This window comes from Hippoglossus hippoglossus, chromosome 17 (genome assembly GCF_009819705.1).
Source record: "Hippoglossus hippoglossus isolate fHipHip1 chromosome 17, fHipHip1.pri, whole genome shotgun sequence".
Lineage (NCBI taxonomy): Eukaryota > Metazoa > Chordata > Actinopteri > Pleuronectiformes > Pleuronectidae > Hippoglossus > Hippoglossus hippoglossus.
The window spans coordinates 9,278,690-9,296,297 of record NC_047167.1 but is presented as its reverse complement, the minus strand read 5'-3'; the positions used below and the strand labels follow the sequence as shown (position 1 = coordinate 9,296,297).

Genomic DNA, 17,608 nt, shown 5'->3' with positions numbered 1-17,608 from the left:
CCCTTTTTAATCGCAGATAGTTGTGGTTGAAGCTCCGACAGGAAGTCGTTTATAAAACAAACATCATCCAGAGAATGCAACTGATGAAACCTTACATCTGATCGTTGTTTACATCTTCGTCCACCGGAAGTGTTGCTAACAGGGGAAAACAGTGGTGCGACACGATGGGCATCACGAAACTGGCAGATTTGATCCGCCTCGATGCTCCTGGGGCCATTTCTCACAAAGATATCAGTGACTACACAGGTAACTGGCTTCCTGTGTGTTTGTTTTATCCGCACGGTTTGTTTTTGTTATGCTCAACAGTGGTTGTGGCTAATTGCTAACGTTAGCATACAGCCACTTGATAGCTTCGGGAGCTAACATTGATGTTCAGGGTAATTATGCTACTTGAAACCAAGCTTGATTAAAAGTATCACTACTCAAGTAAAATTACTATTAGTATGAGTAGTTTTAGCAGAACCATTACTGTAGTGAAAGCTTGTTTATTTAAGAACTGCACAATAGTATAGTGTTGATGTATTTTGTTGCTGTATTTAGCGTCTGTTTCTTCCTACTTCTACTTCAATTAATAACTTGATACACGTGACTTTTGATAGATTTTACGTACAAATCATAATCAGCTTTAGAAGAGGAAAACTACGGAAATAAGTTAACGTCAACATCGCCTCGATCAGCTTCATTAATAACAATAATGAAACGGTATCTAAAACATTTAAACTCTTTGAAAAAACATCCACTCCGCATGCATACTCTTGACACTGGTTTTAAAATAATACAATTAAAGCACTTTATACTGCCGCTACAATCATTGTAAGAAGATACAAGAGCTCAAGTCATTTGAACTGACTATCTGCTGCCTTGTAAATGAAGCATTGTGACCTTAGTTTTGTATTTATGTACTTGACTGATGCCTACATATTAATATTTCCCCCTGAAATACAGTGGGGTCAAGCTGTTTGAAAGAAGCAACTGTATTTCAGAGTGTAGATCTATTTGAGGAGTGTTCCTGGGTGTCAACATTCAGGTGGACACGATGAGCATGAATAGATTTCATTAACAAGCCATTTATCCCTAATTAAAAGTGTGTGCTTATAATGCTGATGATATGCTCCACTCCACAGGAAAAGTAATCGCTCTGGATACCTCGATTGTGGTGAACCAGTTTCGTGCAGCGACACCAACACTAAGGTGAGCTCCTGGATGATCCACTCTTCTTAAGCTTCTGTGGTGCTGTTAATATTGTAAATATTAGAAACAGGCTATCAAATAATGTAATATAACACAACTCCACTACACAGTCGAATCCAGCCTTCTCTTGCATAAACAAGGAAAATAACGTTTCACAGTTTTCTTATGATTTACAGGGATTTCTGTCAGGTCTTTTTGTCACTTATCTGCTCATTCTATGTAAAAAAAAAAAAAAACGTTATTTCCTCTCTAGCCCACTGACCGGTCTATTCTTCCGCACACTCACCTTCCTGGAGCACGACATTAAACCAGTCTTTGTGTTCGATGGAAAGCCTCCTGAGGAAAAGAAACCTGTTGTAAGTGACACTGTATTTTTTTTAACCCAACCTAATACTGAACATATCCTCCTGGTGTGTGTGAGACGGTCACTGGTCCGAGAGAGATTTATCCTAATTGTTCTCTGTGCTCATACGACCAATTGAACTGGTCGTCCTTAAAGTGTTGTCAGAAGAAAGTATCAAAAAGAAGGAAGTGATTATACAGTTCAGTACTCTACAGAGGCACCTGTAGAGTGATGCAGATGGATTAGAGTGACCCAACTGATCCAAGCTCCTGTCTTTCCTGCAGCTTGAGAAGCGAGCTGAAGCCTCTGGTAGGAAATTTCCCAACTGCACAGGAAAAGGTATAAAAGTTCTTTAATCTTGGTCACAGTCCTCCCTACAGTTCTGAGTTATGTCATGTGAACTGCAAATATTATTTTAAGTAAATCTTGACTCCTTTGTGCTAAATGAAGCATCAGCCCAGACCAATGATTGTCTTCATCTCCTGAAGCTTCTTGGAGTACCGTCCATCCAGGTATTATCTGTTAAACATAGACTATACAGTATATATTCATTCATGTTTATCTTTTCGTCTCTGCCTTTCTGTCTTGCACTTTTCATTTTTTACCCCTCTCTTGTTCTTTGATGGGTTCCAGGCTCCAGGGGACGCTGAGGCACTGTGCGCCCGGCTGGTGAGAGACGGGACTGCGGACGCGGTGGCATCAGAGGACATGGACACGCTGCCGTTTGGAGCCAATACTGTAATTCGCCAGCTGAACGCCAAGAAGGACAGGTAGCAACTGTCCATTGCATGTTGATGTTGGCAATTTTTCAGTGCACGTTGTAGACATTTAGGTTGGTAAATATTTTTACCTTCATGCCTTTTTAGTTCTTGATAGAAAAATCTAATCTCTTAACTGAATTGAAGGTTGCACTGGGTTGTTTTTTTAACACTATTTTTGCATTTCTAATTCTTTACAGTGACGTAACTGAATATTCTTTACCCAAGCTGTTAGAAAAACTCCAAATCAGTCATGAAGAGGTGAGACTGAAACATTCTTTGAGATGAATATAACATCATACCTCGTGGAAGCACTCTACGCAAACGGGTACTTTGACTTTCCTTCTTTTTCTTATTTCCCCGCAGTTTGTTGACCTCTGTATTTTGTTGGGCTGTGACTACTGTGACAAGATAACCGGTTTGGGTCCTAGAAGAGCTCTGACACTGATCCAGAAGCACCGTACCATTGAGAATGTGGTCTTGCATATCAACAGACAGGTACTCAATGGATTTTAAGTGGTCTTTCTTTTTCTTTCTGTGCATTGCTTTGCCAAAAAAATTAAGATCTAAAGAGATACTGATACCAGCTTCCCGTCAGACTCATCCTGTTCCACATTTCTGGAAGTACAAAGAAGCACGTAAAGTATTTTTGGATGCACCAGCGACTGTAGCTCCTGAACTGGTCTGGATGGAGCCAGACGAGGAAGCCTTGGTTGGGTTTCTCTGTCAAGTCAAACATGTAAAGTATGTGCACATCATGTTTTTTTTCTCAAACCCAGCTTCCACTTTTTCATGCTTCTCTGTCTGTCACAGACTAGAATGAATAGTAAGTATTCATATTTTTAGGGAGGAGAGGGTGCGTCGTCGAATGGAAAAGTTCCGTCAGACACGGGAAAGCAAGCGAGAGGAACGGAAAAAGGAAACAGCAGCAGGACGTAGCAGGCAAACCCAAATGGAGGACTTCTTTAGAGTTACCAGAAAGAGGGACAAGGTGACCATAATGATCATCGTTTAAAATAATATTTTAATTCAAGACTTGAAAACTGATGAGTAAATTTGATAAATTAAAATGACTATTACAATGTTTGGATTAATCATAATTTATATTCCAGACAAACTTTTCAGTGGTTTTATATCTGGTGTGTGGACCTGTCTGAATAGTTGCTCTGTCTCTCTTCCTCCAGCCTGTGGAAGCTGCAGAATCTTCAAAAAGCAACAGAAAGAGACCAAAGACAACATAAGAATGCTGCCGCTTGTCTCCACCGACAAAGGAAGGACATTTTTCATTCATCTCCATGTCCAGATCTCTCCAAGAATTATTTTCCAAGTTTACAGACGGTTCGCAAATCGTTTTTATACTATACTAAAATACTATCATGCTACATTCCTGTGCTTAGGGAAATCCAGCACCAGTTTTAATTTAAAGCACAACTGTTTCAGTTTACGCTTATGTCGGATTATGTGCTTTTCCAAGTGCCCTTTTAGTTCAGTTAGAAGAAGCCAGAACCAGCATCTTGCAAGACACTGACTTCAAGACTCATGTCACTCCATGGGAGAATTACCTCCACGGACAATACAATAATCTGATCTTGTCTGAACAGCAGTGTTTGCGACAATGTAGTTCACTGAGCAGAGCCTCAGTGAATCCAGCAGTTTCCTGAAAAGCCAGAGCAGGCGGCAGACAGCAATGAAAGAGAACAGTGCGGTCACTGTCAGGGAGGACTTCCCCTGAGCCAAAACTGGAGACAGGGGGATGTCTCATCACTAGATATTCAATGAGCACCTGTTCTGCAAAGGATGCCAAGGCAGGGACCAGAATTTTAAAACATGCACTAATGTGGAATCACGTGTGAAAAAAGAGATGGTGAGATGTTTAAATCCACAAAAAGAAGATAGTTTTGCTTTATTTTGAAAAGACTTGGTATACACAGATCATATGTTATTATGTTTTCTAAGAAGATATCTGCATATGCTGTTTGCCCTTTTAATTAAAATAACATTGAAGTGTTTTTAGTTGTGTGAGGTGTTTTATTGAAAGTAAAATTGGATGAAGACACAAAATAATCAGTCAAATGTTTTCAGATAAAGAAAAACAATTTTTACGTCTAATATTTCCAATCAAAATTCGAGCTATCACTCCAGACCAAGAGGTGGCGCAGGAGGCTGTGGAGCTGCTCTGCTCCTCGCTTTCTCCGTGTAGAAGAAGCAGTCAGTTCCCTCTGATAGAAGGTGTCTGGTCACCACCGCGGCAAGTCTGCCCAGAAGACACCCTCCCTTCCCCGGGTACCTCGACCAAAACTTTCCCGACCCCCTGGTGTTCTCGGCCCGCTGTGTTCGGCCATGGCGACGAGCGCGAAGCGAAAGCAGGAGGAGACTCATCTGAAGATGCTCCGGGAGATGACCAGCCTGCCCGCGAATAGGAAATGCTTCGACTGCGACCAGCGCGGCCCGACCTATGTCAACATGACGGTGGGCTCCTTCGTCTGCACCACCTGCTCCGGCATCCTGTGAGTTACAACCTGGGGGTAAAGTGTCGTATGTATCGCTCGCCGTGTCCGCCGGGGAGCGACAAGGCGCCGCGGTCGCTTCGCGGAGGTGTCCCGGTCCATTTCTGACCCCGCGGTACCGTTAGCTCGTTAGCTAGCGTTCGAGTCGGGACAGGTAGACCCGGCAGCCGGTTCAGCCCCAGGCCGCTGGGCTGGGCTCCGTGGTGTCAGCAGTTCGCTTTGTTTACAGGTTTGACCTCGGTGCGATAAGATGTCCCACAGACGGGTGAAACATTGAAGGGAAAACCAACATGAAGTGTGCTAGTGAGGTGTGGAGCCCCCACAGCAGCCTCCAGTCAGTGTGTGACTGAGGGAGATGTGCCCTCATGGTGTTCTGATGATGGGGCTGGAGGTCACTGGGACTACAGATACACTTCTACTCTCATCGAACCCTCCATCAGCCCACACGAGCCCCTTTCTCCTCACCTATTTTCAGGGTTTCCATATAATGTAACAGCGTCTGTCAGTGTGGGTCTCAGTCGTGTTGTTGCCTGTGTGGTCGAGGTCCGCTTCATATACCGTCCTGTCAAATATTTGATCACCTTGTTTCAAAACATGTCACTGGGGGACCTCCTGTTTGAACTTTAACTGGAAAGGCATGTCGCAAACACACATACCTCCAGATAAGCAGTGGCAGGGTGGGGCTATTCTTTGGAAGTGTATTGAACTAAAACATAAATTAAACACTATTGTTTTTCCTCTTTTGATTTGAGGGGAAACAAAATCTTAGACTTTTTAAAGAACTCAAAGGTGGATTTCTCTGGGATTCTGTTCGTCCAAGTGAGCACTTCTTCGTTTGACCAGATCCACCTGAGAGGTGTGGCATATCATGATGCGTATTTACACAGCGTGACTATTGCACCATTGTGTGTGTGCCTTGGGCTGGTCACAAACAGCAACTACAAGATTGTCAGACCCCCACAGGGCCAAAGGTGTCATTTCCCAGTGTGCAGTGGTGTTGCAAATTGCGTGGGGCCCCTGAGAACGGCTGATTACATTTGTCCGCAGCAATGGCGATTTCGTGAGATCCCTCTCAATGTCTTTGATCCGCTATGTACAGGAGGCTGCAATGACACCGTAATCAGAAACCCCCTAACAAGGCCCCATGCTACTAGCTTTCAACCAAATCTTTATCATTTCAGAGCTTCGATTGAAGACAAGAATGTCTAATTGCATGTGTGTGATGTGGCTGGGATGGTGGTGGGCATTTGCAACTATTTAGCTAGTTAAAACCCCAAAGGCCCTTTGGAACGCTTCTGCCAGCGCACAGTCATCGCAGGAATGTCAAGCAGAGCAAGGTCCTTAGAATTGAAAGTCCATCCTTCCACCATCAGCCATGTAAAGAAGGGAGTTTCGATGTTTCACTACGCCAGCACAAGTTCCATGCCACAATACATACATAGTACAAGTACATATACGATTCTAAATGAAAACTTCAAACCTAATTTACAGTGTAGTTCGTTTTTTCTGTAATACTTTATATCTTTAGTTTGGTGGTGGTAGTTGAGAGGCAGAGGCGGGAGCAGTGGCTCATGCTGTAGCTGCCGTCTGATGAAACCACTTCTTCCTAAGAAACGCCGATTGTTGTGAAATCATAACCAGGATTTAGGCAAGGAATCTGATTGATGCAATATCCTCATGACTCACGTCCACTCAGTTGATCACATGGACGGTAACGATTCTGCTGATCTTGCCATGAGTATGTTAAACGTGTTTTAAGAAACGGACGTTATTGCACAAGTTGTACCTTATGAATTCCCTAACAGTGCTTATAAGAAAGTGTTAATATCCCATTGGACCTTTTTCCTTATTGTATTGTTTTGCCACATTAGATCACAGTGCATTAAATGGGCCTTTTTGACACTGATCAACAAATGTGCCACTTAAACATCACACATATAAGTATAATTTAAACATGATTGAGTATGAGTATTCCCCTTCTTAAAGTTTGTATTAATAGAAGCACATTTGGTAACAGTTCTACATAGTCTTTATCAGCTTTACACATCTGGACACTCTAGTTTTTCTTCATTCTCCTTTGTAAAACTGTTAAAACTCTCAAGTTGCAGTGAATAGCACTACCACAAATTCTCCATTGGTCACTCCAGGACATTTTCAGCCTTTTTCCTGTTACAGATTGCAGCAGGTTTTCCTCCAGGATTTCTCTTTACTGATCTAAATTCATTTTATCCTCTACTCCAGAGGATGGTGTGTGTTGATCTCATCAGACCATGGAACTTTATTTAACTTTTTTTCTTAGTTGCCCACATCCTGTTCTGGCACTAACCCTGATAGGATGAGGTTTGCTTTCTCAGCCGCAGTTTTGATTTAATCAATCTACCATAAACTGGTGAAATAACACTTGTTGGTTGTTTGCAATCGGGCAACTCTGTAGCTCCATGTTTTGAACACTACATTCCCAATAGTGTTTAACAACTGTAATTAAAAAAAGATTAATCTGTAGAGATTTGGTTTTCATTTTCCCCGATCAGTTTATTAGGTACATCTAACAGAAGTAATTCAGTGTAACACAACAGCCCCTTAATAAATCCAACCTCCATGACCTATAATGTGAGTTTTTGTTGAAACAGTTTAAATCATTTTAGTGTTATATTTTCTCAAATTGTAGAAATGCTTTTTTATTTTGATTATGTGGAATTAAATGAATTCACATATGTTACATGTAGATTCCGCCTAAAAACTTGTGACTTTCAATGTGTCTGTTGGTTGTTGTATATTTCAGATGTCTGTGAAATGCTCGTATTAGCAGACAATGGCTGTGCCCCAAACATGAATTTGTCATACATGTATTCACTCTGAAAAGAAAATGTGTCATATGAGGATCACTGTTTCATCCTGCCTCTCTTGTTTTTTAGCTAACATTTGCCTCCTCTACCTACAGGCGAGGACTGAATCCTCCACACAGAGTGAAGTCCATCTCTATGACCACATTCACACAGCAGGAAATTGAGTTCCTACAGAAACACAGCAATGAGGTATCATGAACCCTTTACCAAGAAATGACTCTTTGAGAAACATTATTTTCACAGCTGTCTGTCTTTTATTCAGAATTTGCATCTTGGCATTTTTCAGTCCTGCTTAGTCAACTTTATTGGCATACCTCTCTCCCCTTTTTTCTCTCTCCAATTTCTTGTCATCCCCTCCCCCCTTCCCCTTCACTTTCTCTCACCTCTCTCTACCACCCCCCACCCCAATCTCTTCCTTACCACCCACTCTCCTCATTCCTTTGCCCCCCTGTAGGTCTGTAAACACATCTGGTTAGGCCTCTATGACGACAGGACATCAGTTGTTCCAGATTTCCGAGAACCACAGAAAGTAAAAGAGTTCCTTCAGGAAAAATACGAAAAGAAAAGATGGTAACATATTTTTGTTTGTTTGATAGATAAGTTTTGTCAAAAGTAAAACCCAATGTTAAATGTACAAATCACGATCAGCATTCATGACTGCACTTATTCCAGTTCTTCATACTATGGAGACACATTGTATTATTGGCTATATGGTTTATTTAAGTCCTATTTTTACTTGGGTGCACATTGCTTTAAATAATTCAGTTGGAAAGGTAATAAATTCCTAACCAGTACTAAAAAGACAACGTCACAAAACGTCTGCAGGTCAAATCTTTTCATCCAGTTGAGTTGGCGTGTTACGATTAGCTTTGATGCAGCGGGAAAGAGTTCTGAGAGCGAAGTGTCACATCTGCCAAAAAACATTTAGCAGTTATGGACTTGGTTAACCATATGTTTTCAGTTTGATAGCGTGCTCTTCATTGGGACTCTTTATGCTCGCGTGTCACTTTCCTGTGAGAGCAGTGTTGGAGGGAAAAAAGCACAACTTTTAAACACTTCTATTTTTAAAGGAAGGTACAATTTGATCAGATTGAAACTAGCATTAGTTAAATCAATACAAACACCCAAAAAGTGTGTATCTTGCAATTAATTCACCTTAGCCGATTTCCGACATGACCTGTCCCAATGCTCCAGACTTTTCTGCGGTTTGCATTTCACTCATGCAGCAGAATGCTCTGCTCCGGCGCGTTCACAGTAACAAATCCTTTACATTCTTCAGGCGAGGTGCAGCTGGGTGCAGAGCCAGGAAGTAACGTAGTAATTCTGCTGCGGAGATCATGTGATTTTGTTTACAGCACACTGCTGTCGGCTCGTAACGCCACCGAGAAAATGCAGAGAAGTTCTTGAGTTCAGTTCATGTCTGAAAGCCGCCCTAGTGAGATCATGTCACAAAAGCTTGATCTTTTTTTTGACTAATTATGTTTGTACATTTGTGCCGATGCTCTTTCCTGAACATCCAGGTATGTTCCTCCAGACCAGGCAAGAGCAGTAGCAAGCGTCCAGGGCTCTGTGTCCGGCTCCTCGGCCAGCAGCACTGGCAGCACCCCAGAAGTGAAACCCCTCAAAACCCTGCAGCTCAACAAGACACCTCTACGCCAGGTAACATGAGTGCCCAATGAGCCTTTTTTAACTGCCCATTTAATATCACCTTTAATATTTTGGGGGGAAATTGGTTGGAGAAGAGTTCAGAAACCTTTATTTCTACTTCTATTGCCGCACAGTCTCCAGGGCTAAGTCGTTCGCAAGCTCACAGTGCCGCTCAGGAGAAGAAGTTTGACTTGCTCTCAGATCTGGGAGGAGACATCTTCGCTGCTCCACCCACTCAAAATGCCAGCTCTACAAACTTTGCCAACTTTGCACATTTTCCAAGCCAGTCAGGTAAGAAAATATTTCTCTCAAACGTCCCAAAACGTTCAAAATTCCACTCAGACTAATATAGATCAGTATTAATATTTAGCAGTATGTGCTCTTTGGTTTGTCATCATCCCATGCGTTGTCCTGCCATTGTTATTATTTCCACATCCATTGCCTGTGGTAATTTTTCCTTGTGTGTGGCTGCAGCACCTCAGGGTAATTCAGACACCAACTTTGCCAACTTTGATGCATTTGGAAACACTGAAATTCCATCCCATCTGAGCACGTCACCCCCCTCAAAGTCCTTTTCATCAGGTACCCCCTCCCTCCCATTGTCTTCACTCCACCTTCTCCACACACACTCACCTTCAGCGTGGTATTTTTCGTATCCATTTTGTTTCCACAGTGTCCACTGGGGAACAACCTCTCTGTATCGAGAAACCCTGTACTGATACTCCAAGCATGTACTGGTCATCAATACTGCTGTAGCTAAATAACTGTTGAAAAGTTGATTGGAGCACATTTCCCATGGATATTTTAAAGGTTTTAAGAGCAATTAAGAAATGTAGAGGTTTTTGCTTTCATCTTTTCAGCTTGAATCACTTTGAAAAAAAAAAAATTCTGAAATACTGTGATGGGAGACACTCAGTGGACATTTAGTTCGGAACCTTGGATCTAGACAAATACAGTATGTTACAAAATACATTTTCTCTAAGTCATCAGTTATTTGCTCTTTTTATTATTTGAGTGTGCCTGTGTTTGTGTTTACGGCTCTGATAGAGTATCCTTTTTTTTTTTTAACTGTCGATAGGCGGAGGTGTGCCAATCCCATCAGTGTCTAGTGCCGTCCCTACTCAGTCCCACACAGGGAGTTGCTCAGAGGACCGCTATGCTGCTCTGGCTGAGTTAGACAACAAGCTCGGCTCCTCTGTGTCCTCAGGCAGTGGGTGAGAGACAGTTCATCAGAGACAGTTTATTTCCCACATGAGGTTCCTCTGCATCTAATGTGCAGACACTAGATTGATTTGATTAACTGAATGCACAGTGTTTTTGAATAACATTCACAGGGCGAGATGGTGTTTGATCATATTACTTGTGCATGAACGTAAATTACAACTAAAATTCTCCAATCCAGTCAGCAAATTCCACTGAAACGTGTCAGTGAATCATTTATTAAAGTACTGCACATTTACCAAGGATGTAAAAACATTTAATCTGGGTTTTGTCTTTACAGGAACATTTTTGGACCGGTGCTTGGTTCATCGCCAGCCCAGAATGCACCTGTGTTACCCACGCTGCAGCCTGGCTTTGGAGGTGGTAATAATGAATACTCCGAACGTGATGCATACAGAATGTAATGAAAACATTTGCTCATTTAGTTCCAAGACTCATTTTCTTACTTCCTCCTTTATTTCATCCAGCCATCCCATCCACAAATCCCTTTGTTGCTGCAGCTGTTGCCCCGGAGATGGCCACCAACCCTTTCCAGACCAATGGCAGAGCTCCAGCTGCAGGTGTGTGTGTGTGTGTGTGTGTGTGTGTGTGTGTGTGTGTGTGTGTGTGTGTGTGTGTGTGTGTGTGTGTGTGTGTGTGTGTGTGTGTGTGTGTGTGTGTGTGTGTGTGTGTGTGTGTGTGTGTGTGTGTGTGTGTGTGGGTGGGTGGGTGGGTGGGTGGGTGGGTGGGTGGGTGGGGGTGGGTGGGTGTGCATAAATTAGTTTTTTTCTACAAGACAAGTTTTATTTCTCAGAGATTTCTGTTGCTTTAATGTAACTAAGTTACATTGACATGTTGCCTTGTGATTTTTTTTTTAGTATTTAGAATGTACTCCCTTGTGTGTATCTTGTGGGTGTGTGTGTATGTGCATGCATTCACTGTACACACATGCTCTGTGTGTCTCGTAGCCTCGTTTGGTACTGGCTCTATGAGCATGCCCGCCGGCTTTGGGAATGCGTCTTCCTACTGCCTCCCGACCAGTTTCAGTGGAAACTTCCAGCAGCAATTCCCCGGCCAGGTCCCCATCCCTTACCCTCAACCGGGGGCCTACCATCCTCAGTCTAATGGTTAGTGGCCTCCCACACCCCTCTTTTCTCATACCATGTTCCACCTGTGCAGTACCTGTCAGTGATTTAAGATCATCTGCTTCTCCCTCGGCAAGAATTTTATAAACATTTTTAGATCTAGACAATGACCCTCTGCACTGTGAAATGATTTTCAGTCTGGCTGCAGTAAATTTAAAGTGTGACCTTTCAATGGCAGTTACTGCACAGTGATACAAGTTTGCATTTAGGGTAGAAAGCCTTGGGGCTCTGCTCTGTACAAAGCACAAATAAAACAATGAAAAAATCTGACCTCTGAATGTAAGCTGACACTGGGGCTTGATTCCCTAAATTTGATTTTTCCTCTTTACATTCAAATAGAAAATAATAACTATTACTCAATATAAATTACTGTAAAATGACTGTTTATCTCTATGGTCTTCTCTTCATACCATGTTGATAGATAAAGTTGCAATGAAATACAAAAAATTACACATTCTCATTACACATAACTGAACTGCTGGAGAGAACACAACCAACCTGTTACAAATCCGTCTTCCTCCGTCCCCCCTAGGCCCTGCATTCCCAGTCTACAGTCAGAACAAGCCCTCCATGATGCCCTTTGGGCAGCCCATGGCTGGCCCTGGCATGTCCAATAACCCCTTCATGGTGAGCGCGCATGATCTTTTGTTTTCCCAACTTTTTCAAGAATGTTAAAGGAGAAAATGAAACGACGAGACTGTGTAAAGCAACTTTATCAACATAAGAAAACAACTGAACTGACGAATTACAATGAAAACTTTGTTAATCATAACACTTGATTGTAAGTAATAATTTTCTTATAACATTTGTGTTTTTTTTAAATCTTATTTCAGGCGGGAGCTCCAGGGGCATTTCCTTCAGGGGGTTCATCCACCAATCCTTTCCTGTAGCACAGCCCCAGGATCTCGCCACCAGAGGGCAGCATGCAGCACATACTCAACTCACCGTTCCACACCAATAGTGGCAGTACATTTCTTAAAAAAAAGACTCATAAAAACGTTTACAACACTATGAAGGAGTACAAAGGACTATATTGAAGCCTAATGGACTGTTATGCGGGGTTTATTGTTTGGACTATATACATTATATGCTTTTTATTTTTGTTTATGACTGTAAGCTCTGTGCATATCATTTGTAATCGCAATTAAGTAGATGTTACGTATAACAGAGTTAAAAAAGGTGAGTATACACACACCTTGTGGAAGACAAAAACCACTACAAGCTATGTAAGGGTATACACTTTTAAGATAATTAACAGGGTTCCATCCAAATCCATGATCTGTTGTTTGAAGCAGCAATGATGATCCAAGCATTTTATCATCAAAAAGGGATTTATATTTGTTATTTTAGCGTAATTGCTACTATATTGGCCTTAAGGTGCAAAACTGTCCTTTTTTATTAACTTACCGATTCAGAGAGCTTCATATGACTCCAAGCAATCCTGGACTATTATGGTAGACATCTTTTTAGATATTGATGAAATTGTGAAAAAATGGGACAGCTCTTTGAATTTGAAGGTAGCAGAGGCATCACATGCTCTGCCCACCAGGGAATGTGGACAGACGCGTCTATTAGAGCACAAACAGAGGAATGAAGCCCAGAAGCTGAGATGAGTATTTCTTTGTCCTGCTACTTATTTCTCTAAAACATTGATACGATTGTTCAGTGATCTCTCTGCTGCTGTTTGAAGATGTCAGAGGAGCAGATATCCAGTTTTCACTCTTATTTCAATAGTTTGGTAAAGGTGAAGGGGAATCTTTTTTTTTTTTTAAGGAAAGCGTCAGGGTTGTGGGTGTTTCTTCCCTTAAAACAAGTTTTTGTTGAGACAAAAACAAGTGCAACATTTGAAGATAAGACACTTACGGGATGTACGTTATGTTGTATTCACCACAATCCTGTGATAATCAGTCTTCTTCTTTGCCTTCTCATTGAAAAGCCTTTGGAGAGAGGAACAGAATGAGGAGAAACATTGGTCTCCTGTCAGTTTGCTTTAAATGAGGCAAAGGAAAAGAACGGATTCATTCTATGGATTATTACTTAACTGGTTCCTCCTGTGTCTCTGGAGAACTCGGGTCTTAACTGTGCCACCAATGACTAACAATAAATTTGACAATGTGTTTCTTGTCTTTACAAGAATAGGTAAGTAAATGTGTACATATATAAATATATGTATAAATAAATTAAAAGATTTTTAACTACACTGATGACTTTGTATATCTTGTTATTAAAGTGACTTTCTTAATCATTCAGAATGATAAAAAAACTGATCAATTCCCTTTATTAAAAGTATTTTTTAAAATGTGTTTTCAATGAAAGTTACCTTAAATCCCCTTTAAGTGTGTTATCCATATCTTCTTAATGTAATTTCTATTAAAGAGTGTAGAATAAAGAATATATAGTTTAACACTATGCCACAAACTGAGCAATAACTCAAAGTAATCTTTCAATATGAACATATTTTTAAAAAGCACTGTAATCCTCTGCAGTACTTTTATTGTGCAATTAATAAAAAACTGTATTCCCTTATCTTTATTTATATATAGAAGTTATATCATGAAACCATGGAGATTCATTCAAAAGCTTTTAAGTTGTGTTTTTAAACATAGTTTTATTTGTTTACTTTAATTTTGACTTTAAAAAAAGATGCCAACTTTCTTTCCGACTTCTTGACTGAGAAAGCCCTGTTGCCATGACAACGCCCAGACTTCAACATGGCGTCCCTTCTTACGGACCCTCTGCTGGAAATCTGTGGCCGAGGACCTGCTCCCAATAAGAACTTCTACTATTTAACTGTCACCAAGTCCGATGTGAGTATTGATGGAGGGAAACACGTGATCTTTATATCTGGTGCAGCGGACGTGGCGCCACTGAAGGACGTTTACACTATAACTCAACTGACGTTAGCTGTACTTGCTACAGTCATAGCAGGGTTAAGGTTAGCGTGAACTTGGTTAGCTCGACTTTAAGTTGGAGGATAGAAGCTACACACACACACACACACACACACACACACACACACACACTTCCTGTTAGGACACTGCATTGACTTTCATTCATTGTGGACAGTCTAACCAAAATCTCACCCCTAACCTTTATGACTAATTATTTATATATTATTTATATTATACTGGACTGGCCCCTTGCCCTAATCTTAACCATCACCATGGAATATCTAGTCTAAATCTAATTTTAGCCCTAACCCTTAAAAGCAAGACCTCCAACAGGCCTTTGAAAAAGTGAGGACTGGCAAAAACGTCCTCACGTTGAAAGATCTATACTCAAAATGATCGTCACAAAGAAAGAAGTACAAGTACACACACACACACACACACACACACACACACACACACAGTTGTGGTTCCAGCTACAGTGGGTATCTTCAGGACAATATGTTCACATGGTGCAAAATGTCCTGGAAGATGATTTCTCAAAAAGAGTTTGATCCCTGATAACTGTTACCACTGTGAATACGCTTTTCCCGTCATTACAATAAGGACAACCTCCTATAATGATTGTAACCAATCCCATTAAGTATGCTAACTGGTCTTGTGTGTGGATTTATTTTCACAACAGTATACCTGAACACTGTTGGGTTGCCGTGGGTTTTTCATAGCTTGTTCAATTATTTCTGACTGTACACTTCGTCTTGTCATTTCCAGGTGAAATGGAGATGGTGGACGATATCTCTGCGAGCTGTGGACAGGTACGCCAAGCCTGGGGAGCTGAGGGAGTCTCACCAGCAGTTCCTGGACAACACTTGGCTGCAGAGTAAGGACCTCAGGGAACAGTCTGAGCTGTGTTTTCACTACATCCCACAAATCTCCCAATTTGCATCTGTGCATGGTTGTAGATTAGTAATTAACAGACTGGTAATGTTATTAGCTTTTCCTAAAATATGGAAATTCTAAACATCTGCTGTGAAAAAGGTGTATCAGTTAGTTCTTAGCCAAGAGTGCACATGGCCTATAATTTATTCCTAAATACATATCGTCTAGTTTCTAATAACCCTGGACTTTAATAAGCCTAGTACAATATACATAGCATCATTTTAGCAAGTTCTGTTTGCAGTAGAAATGTACAGAAATCAATGCTTTTTATTATTCAGTGTTTTAGGTTTATAGTGTTCTATATTCCGATTATATTTGTAGACTTGTCATTAATTTATGTCAGATCAAATCAAATCCTTGTGTAAGAATGACAGCTAAAATAACGGGCTTCTTCCCAGGTGAGGTCGGTTTGGTTTTCGGCCGTCCGATCCTTCAGTACACCAAGGCTTTGTGCCAAGGCCATTTTGATTATCTGGACAAGCTGCCCGACTCCTTGCTTCTGCGGATAATAAATTATCTTGAACTAGAGGATGTGGGTCAGCTCGCACGAACGTCACGTAGGTTCAGGAAGGTGAGTTTATGGAGACACAAAACAAATGCTACTAGAAGTAAATTGTATCCTGAGATAAGAAAGTCTATTATTTAAGGTTTCATTCCTGCACATTTTTTATTTTACCCCTGTCTCCTGTGAATACATCATTTTTATTATATCTAAAGTAGTGTGTATTCTTCAATGCAACAAAATCTGGTCTTTTGTTCTTGTTCTTATTTTGCTCACCAGCTATGTGGGTCAGAGGAGTTTTGGGAGCAGGCGGTGCGGCGGTGCTGCAACACTGTTCCAGTTGACGTGGAGTCCCTGGCTCTTGAGGAGGGCTGGCGCGAAATCTTCTTCACCAGCAAGCTACAGCTGCAGAAGAAGATCAGCCGCAGGAGGCTAAGGATCGAGGGGCAGACAGGTCTCTGAGGAAACCTCAGAAACAAACCAGACGTCTAGTTCGGAGGACGAATGTCATCATGGCATCGTTGGCTTTGACCACAACTCTTGCTGTGGTGTTGATCCTGACCTCAGCCCTGAACCTGAGGCTGCCCCTGATCCCAGTCAGTGAGGAAATGAGGTGCTGTGGGGGGGGGGGGGGGGGGGCACTGGTGCAGAGTTGTGCACTGAGTAATTGGTAAAGGAGACAACAGTACTGAGACAAGCACATGACACCTAGCTGAAGGTTGAGTTGGATTCAGTGGCATCTAAAGGTGAAGTTGCATATTGCAACCCCGACCTCTCATTTCACCCTCCCTTTGTCAGCCTATCATACTGTGTTTAAAGATCTACGGTGGCCTTCAGGTGACATATAAATGCAAGAGGTCCTCTGTCCTGTCGTACCATGGTGGTGCTACATGACAGACGCCATGTCTCCTAAGAGATCCCCCGAAATCCTGCATACTGGACCTCTGAGCCTTCTGTCCAATTTTGACTTTGTTCTGTTTCTTTGTACCGAGAAAAGTGTTTCTTTCAGGGCTAATGTTATATTTGTATGCCATATACACACATTCCTCTCCCATCCAACTTTTCTTTATCAAATTTATTTTGTACATGATTGTAAGGTATTAGTTATTGGATGTTTGGGGATTTGTTCAATTTGTATTTCTACTGTGCCATGACTTTTCTGATTTAATAGACATTAATAAGACCAACAGAAGATATAGCAGGATATTGTATACTATATTTATTGCTCATTATAATACACAAGTTACAGTAAAGAATATTGTAAGTTCTCAATTTAGAAATAAAGCTATACTGTCTGTGGCTACTGTCATTCTTGAACTAATTCTGAGCAGAGTCTCGAGGTAACACAATCATGGTAACTAATGGCAAATATATAATTACTTGATAATGTACAATTTTTAAATGATCAATATGATGCTTTACTGTGGGGCTACATGTAAGTAATATGTACAGTGTTTACTCTAATCAGGATAAAAGTTATTGTTTTTATTCCATGTGGCAGGGGAGCAGTTCATTTGGAACAGTAGAAAGTACAACTTCATTTGTTGTAAAGCCAGCAACAAGTGGATGACAACAGACAATCAATAAATGCAAATAAATACAATAAATAAATCACATAGATTCATTTAAAAAGCCAGTGACA

General features: G+C 41.2%; 3 protein-coding genes across 5 annotated transcripts; all 3 read left to right on the top strand.

Annotated features, from left to right (window-relative positions):
- The first annotated feature begins 25 nt into the window (after positions 1-25).
- Positions 26-4,301, top strand: zgc:110269 (probable flap endonuclease 1 homolog). The gene is made up of 11 exons (XM_034613370.1): positions 26-246; positions 1,125-1,191; positions 1,445-1,547; positions 1,819-1,873; positions 1,985-2,046; positions 2,168-2,304; positions 2,493-2,553; positions 2,659-2,790; positions 2,891-3,036; positions 3,139-3,283; positions 3,477-4,301. Exons 1-11 carry the CDS (start codon positions 165-167, stop codon positions 3,531-3,533), a joined length of 1,047 nt encoding a protein of 348 aa, XP_034469261.1. The 5' UTR covers positions 26-164; the 3' UTR covers positions 3,534-4,301.
- A 193-nt stretch (positions 4,302-4,494) lies between these two features.
- On the top strand, positions 4,495-13,837 carry agfg1b (ArfGAP with FG repeats 1b). 3 transcript variants are annotated; one of them, XM_034613367.1, is made up of 12 exons: positions 4,633-4,799; positions 7,741-7,834; positions 8,100-8,215; positions 9,166-9,304; positions 9,427-9,583; positions 9,767-9,874; positions 10,371-10,506; positions 10,794-10,873; positions 10,990-11,073; positions 11,461-11,619; positions 12,170-12,264; positions 12,471-13,837. In XM_034613367.1, the coding sequence occupies exons 1-12, from the start codon at positions 4,633-4,635 to the stop codon at positions 12,525-12,527; spliced, it is 1,392 nt and encodes a 463-aa protein (XP_034469258.1). In that variant the 3' UTR covers positions 12,528-13,837. The 3 variants fall into 3 exon arrangements, with proteins under 3 accessions (XP_034469259.1, XP_034469258.1, XP_034469257.1); XM_034613366.1 differs by having other exon boundaries at positions 10,981-11,073; XM_034613368.1 differs by lacking the exon at positions 9,767-9,874 and having other exon boundaries at positions 4,495-4,799; positions 10,981-11,073; positions 12,471-13,747.
- Positions 13,838-14,311: 474 nt separating this feature from the next.
- On the top strand, positions 14,312-16,637 carry fbxo36b (F-box protein 36b). The gene is given in 5 exon segments (XM_034613373.1): positions 14,312-14,444; positions 15,297-15,405; positions 15,863-16,035; positions 16,246-16,415; positions 16,417-16,637. Coding segments are annotated over 5 exon segments (702 nt in total). The 5' UTR covers positions 14,312-14,348; the 3' UTR covers positions 16,571-16,637.
- The last annotated feature ends 971 nt before the right edge of the window (positions 16,638-17,608 follow it).

Excerpts from the sequence above, each read along its gene's own strand:
- zgc:110269 (XM_034613370.1), top strand. The coding sequence starts at position 165 with ATGGGCATCACGAAACTGGCAGATTTGATCCGCCTCGATGCTCCTGGG. Across the intron at positions 1,192-1,444 it reads GCAGCGACACCAACACTAAG|CCCACTGACCGGTCTATTCT; the intron begins GTGAGCTCCTGG and ends TTTCCTCTCTAG. Across the intron at positions 2,791-2,890 it reads TCTTGCATATCAACAGACAG|ACTCATCCTGTTCCACATTT; the intron begins GTACTCAATGGA and ends GCTTCCCGTCAG.
- agfg1b (XM_034613366.1), top strand. The coding sequence starts at position 4,633 with ATGGCGACGAGCGCGAAGCGAAAGCAGGAGGAGACTCATCTGAAGATG. Across the intron at positions 10,874-10,980 it reads GCTGCAGCCTGGCTTTGGAG|CCATCCCATCCACAAATCCC; the intron begins GTGGTAATAATG and ends TATTTCATCCAG. Across the intron at positions 11,074-11,460 it reads TGGCAGAGCTCCAGCTGCAG|CCTCGTTTGGTACTGGCTCT; the intron begins GTGTGTGTGTGT and ends TGTGTCTCGTAG.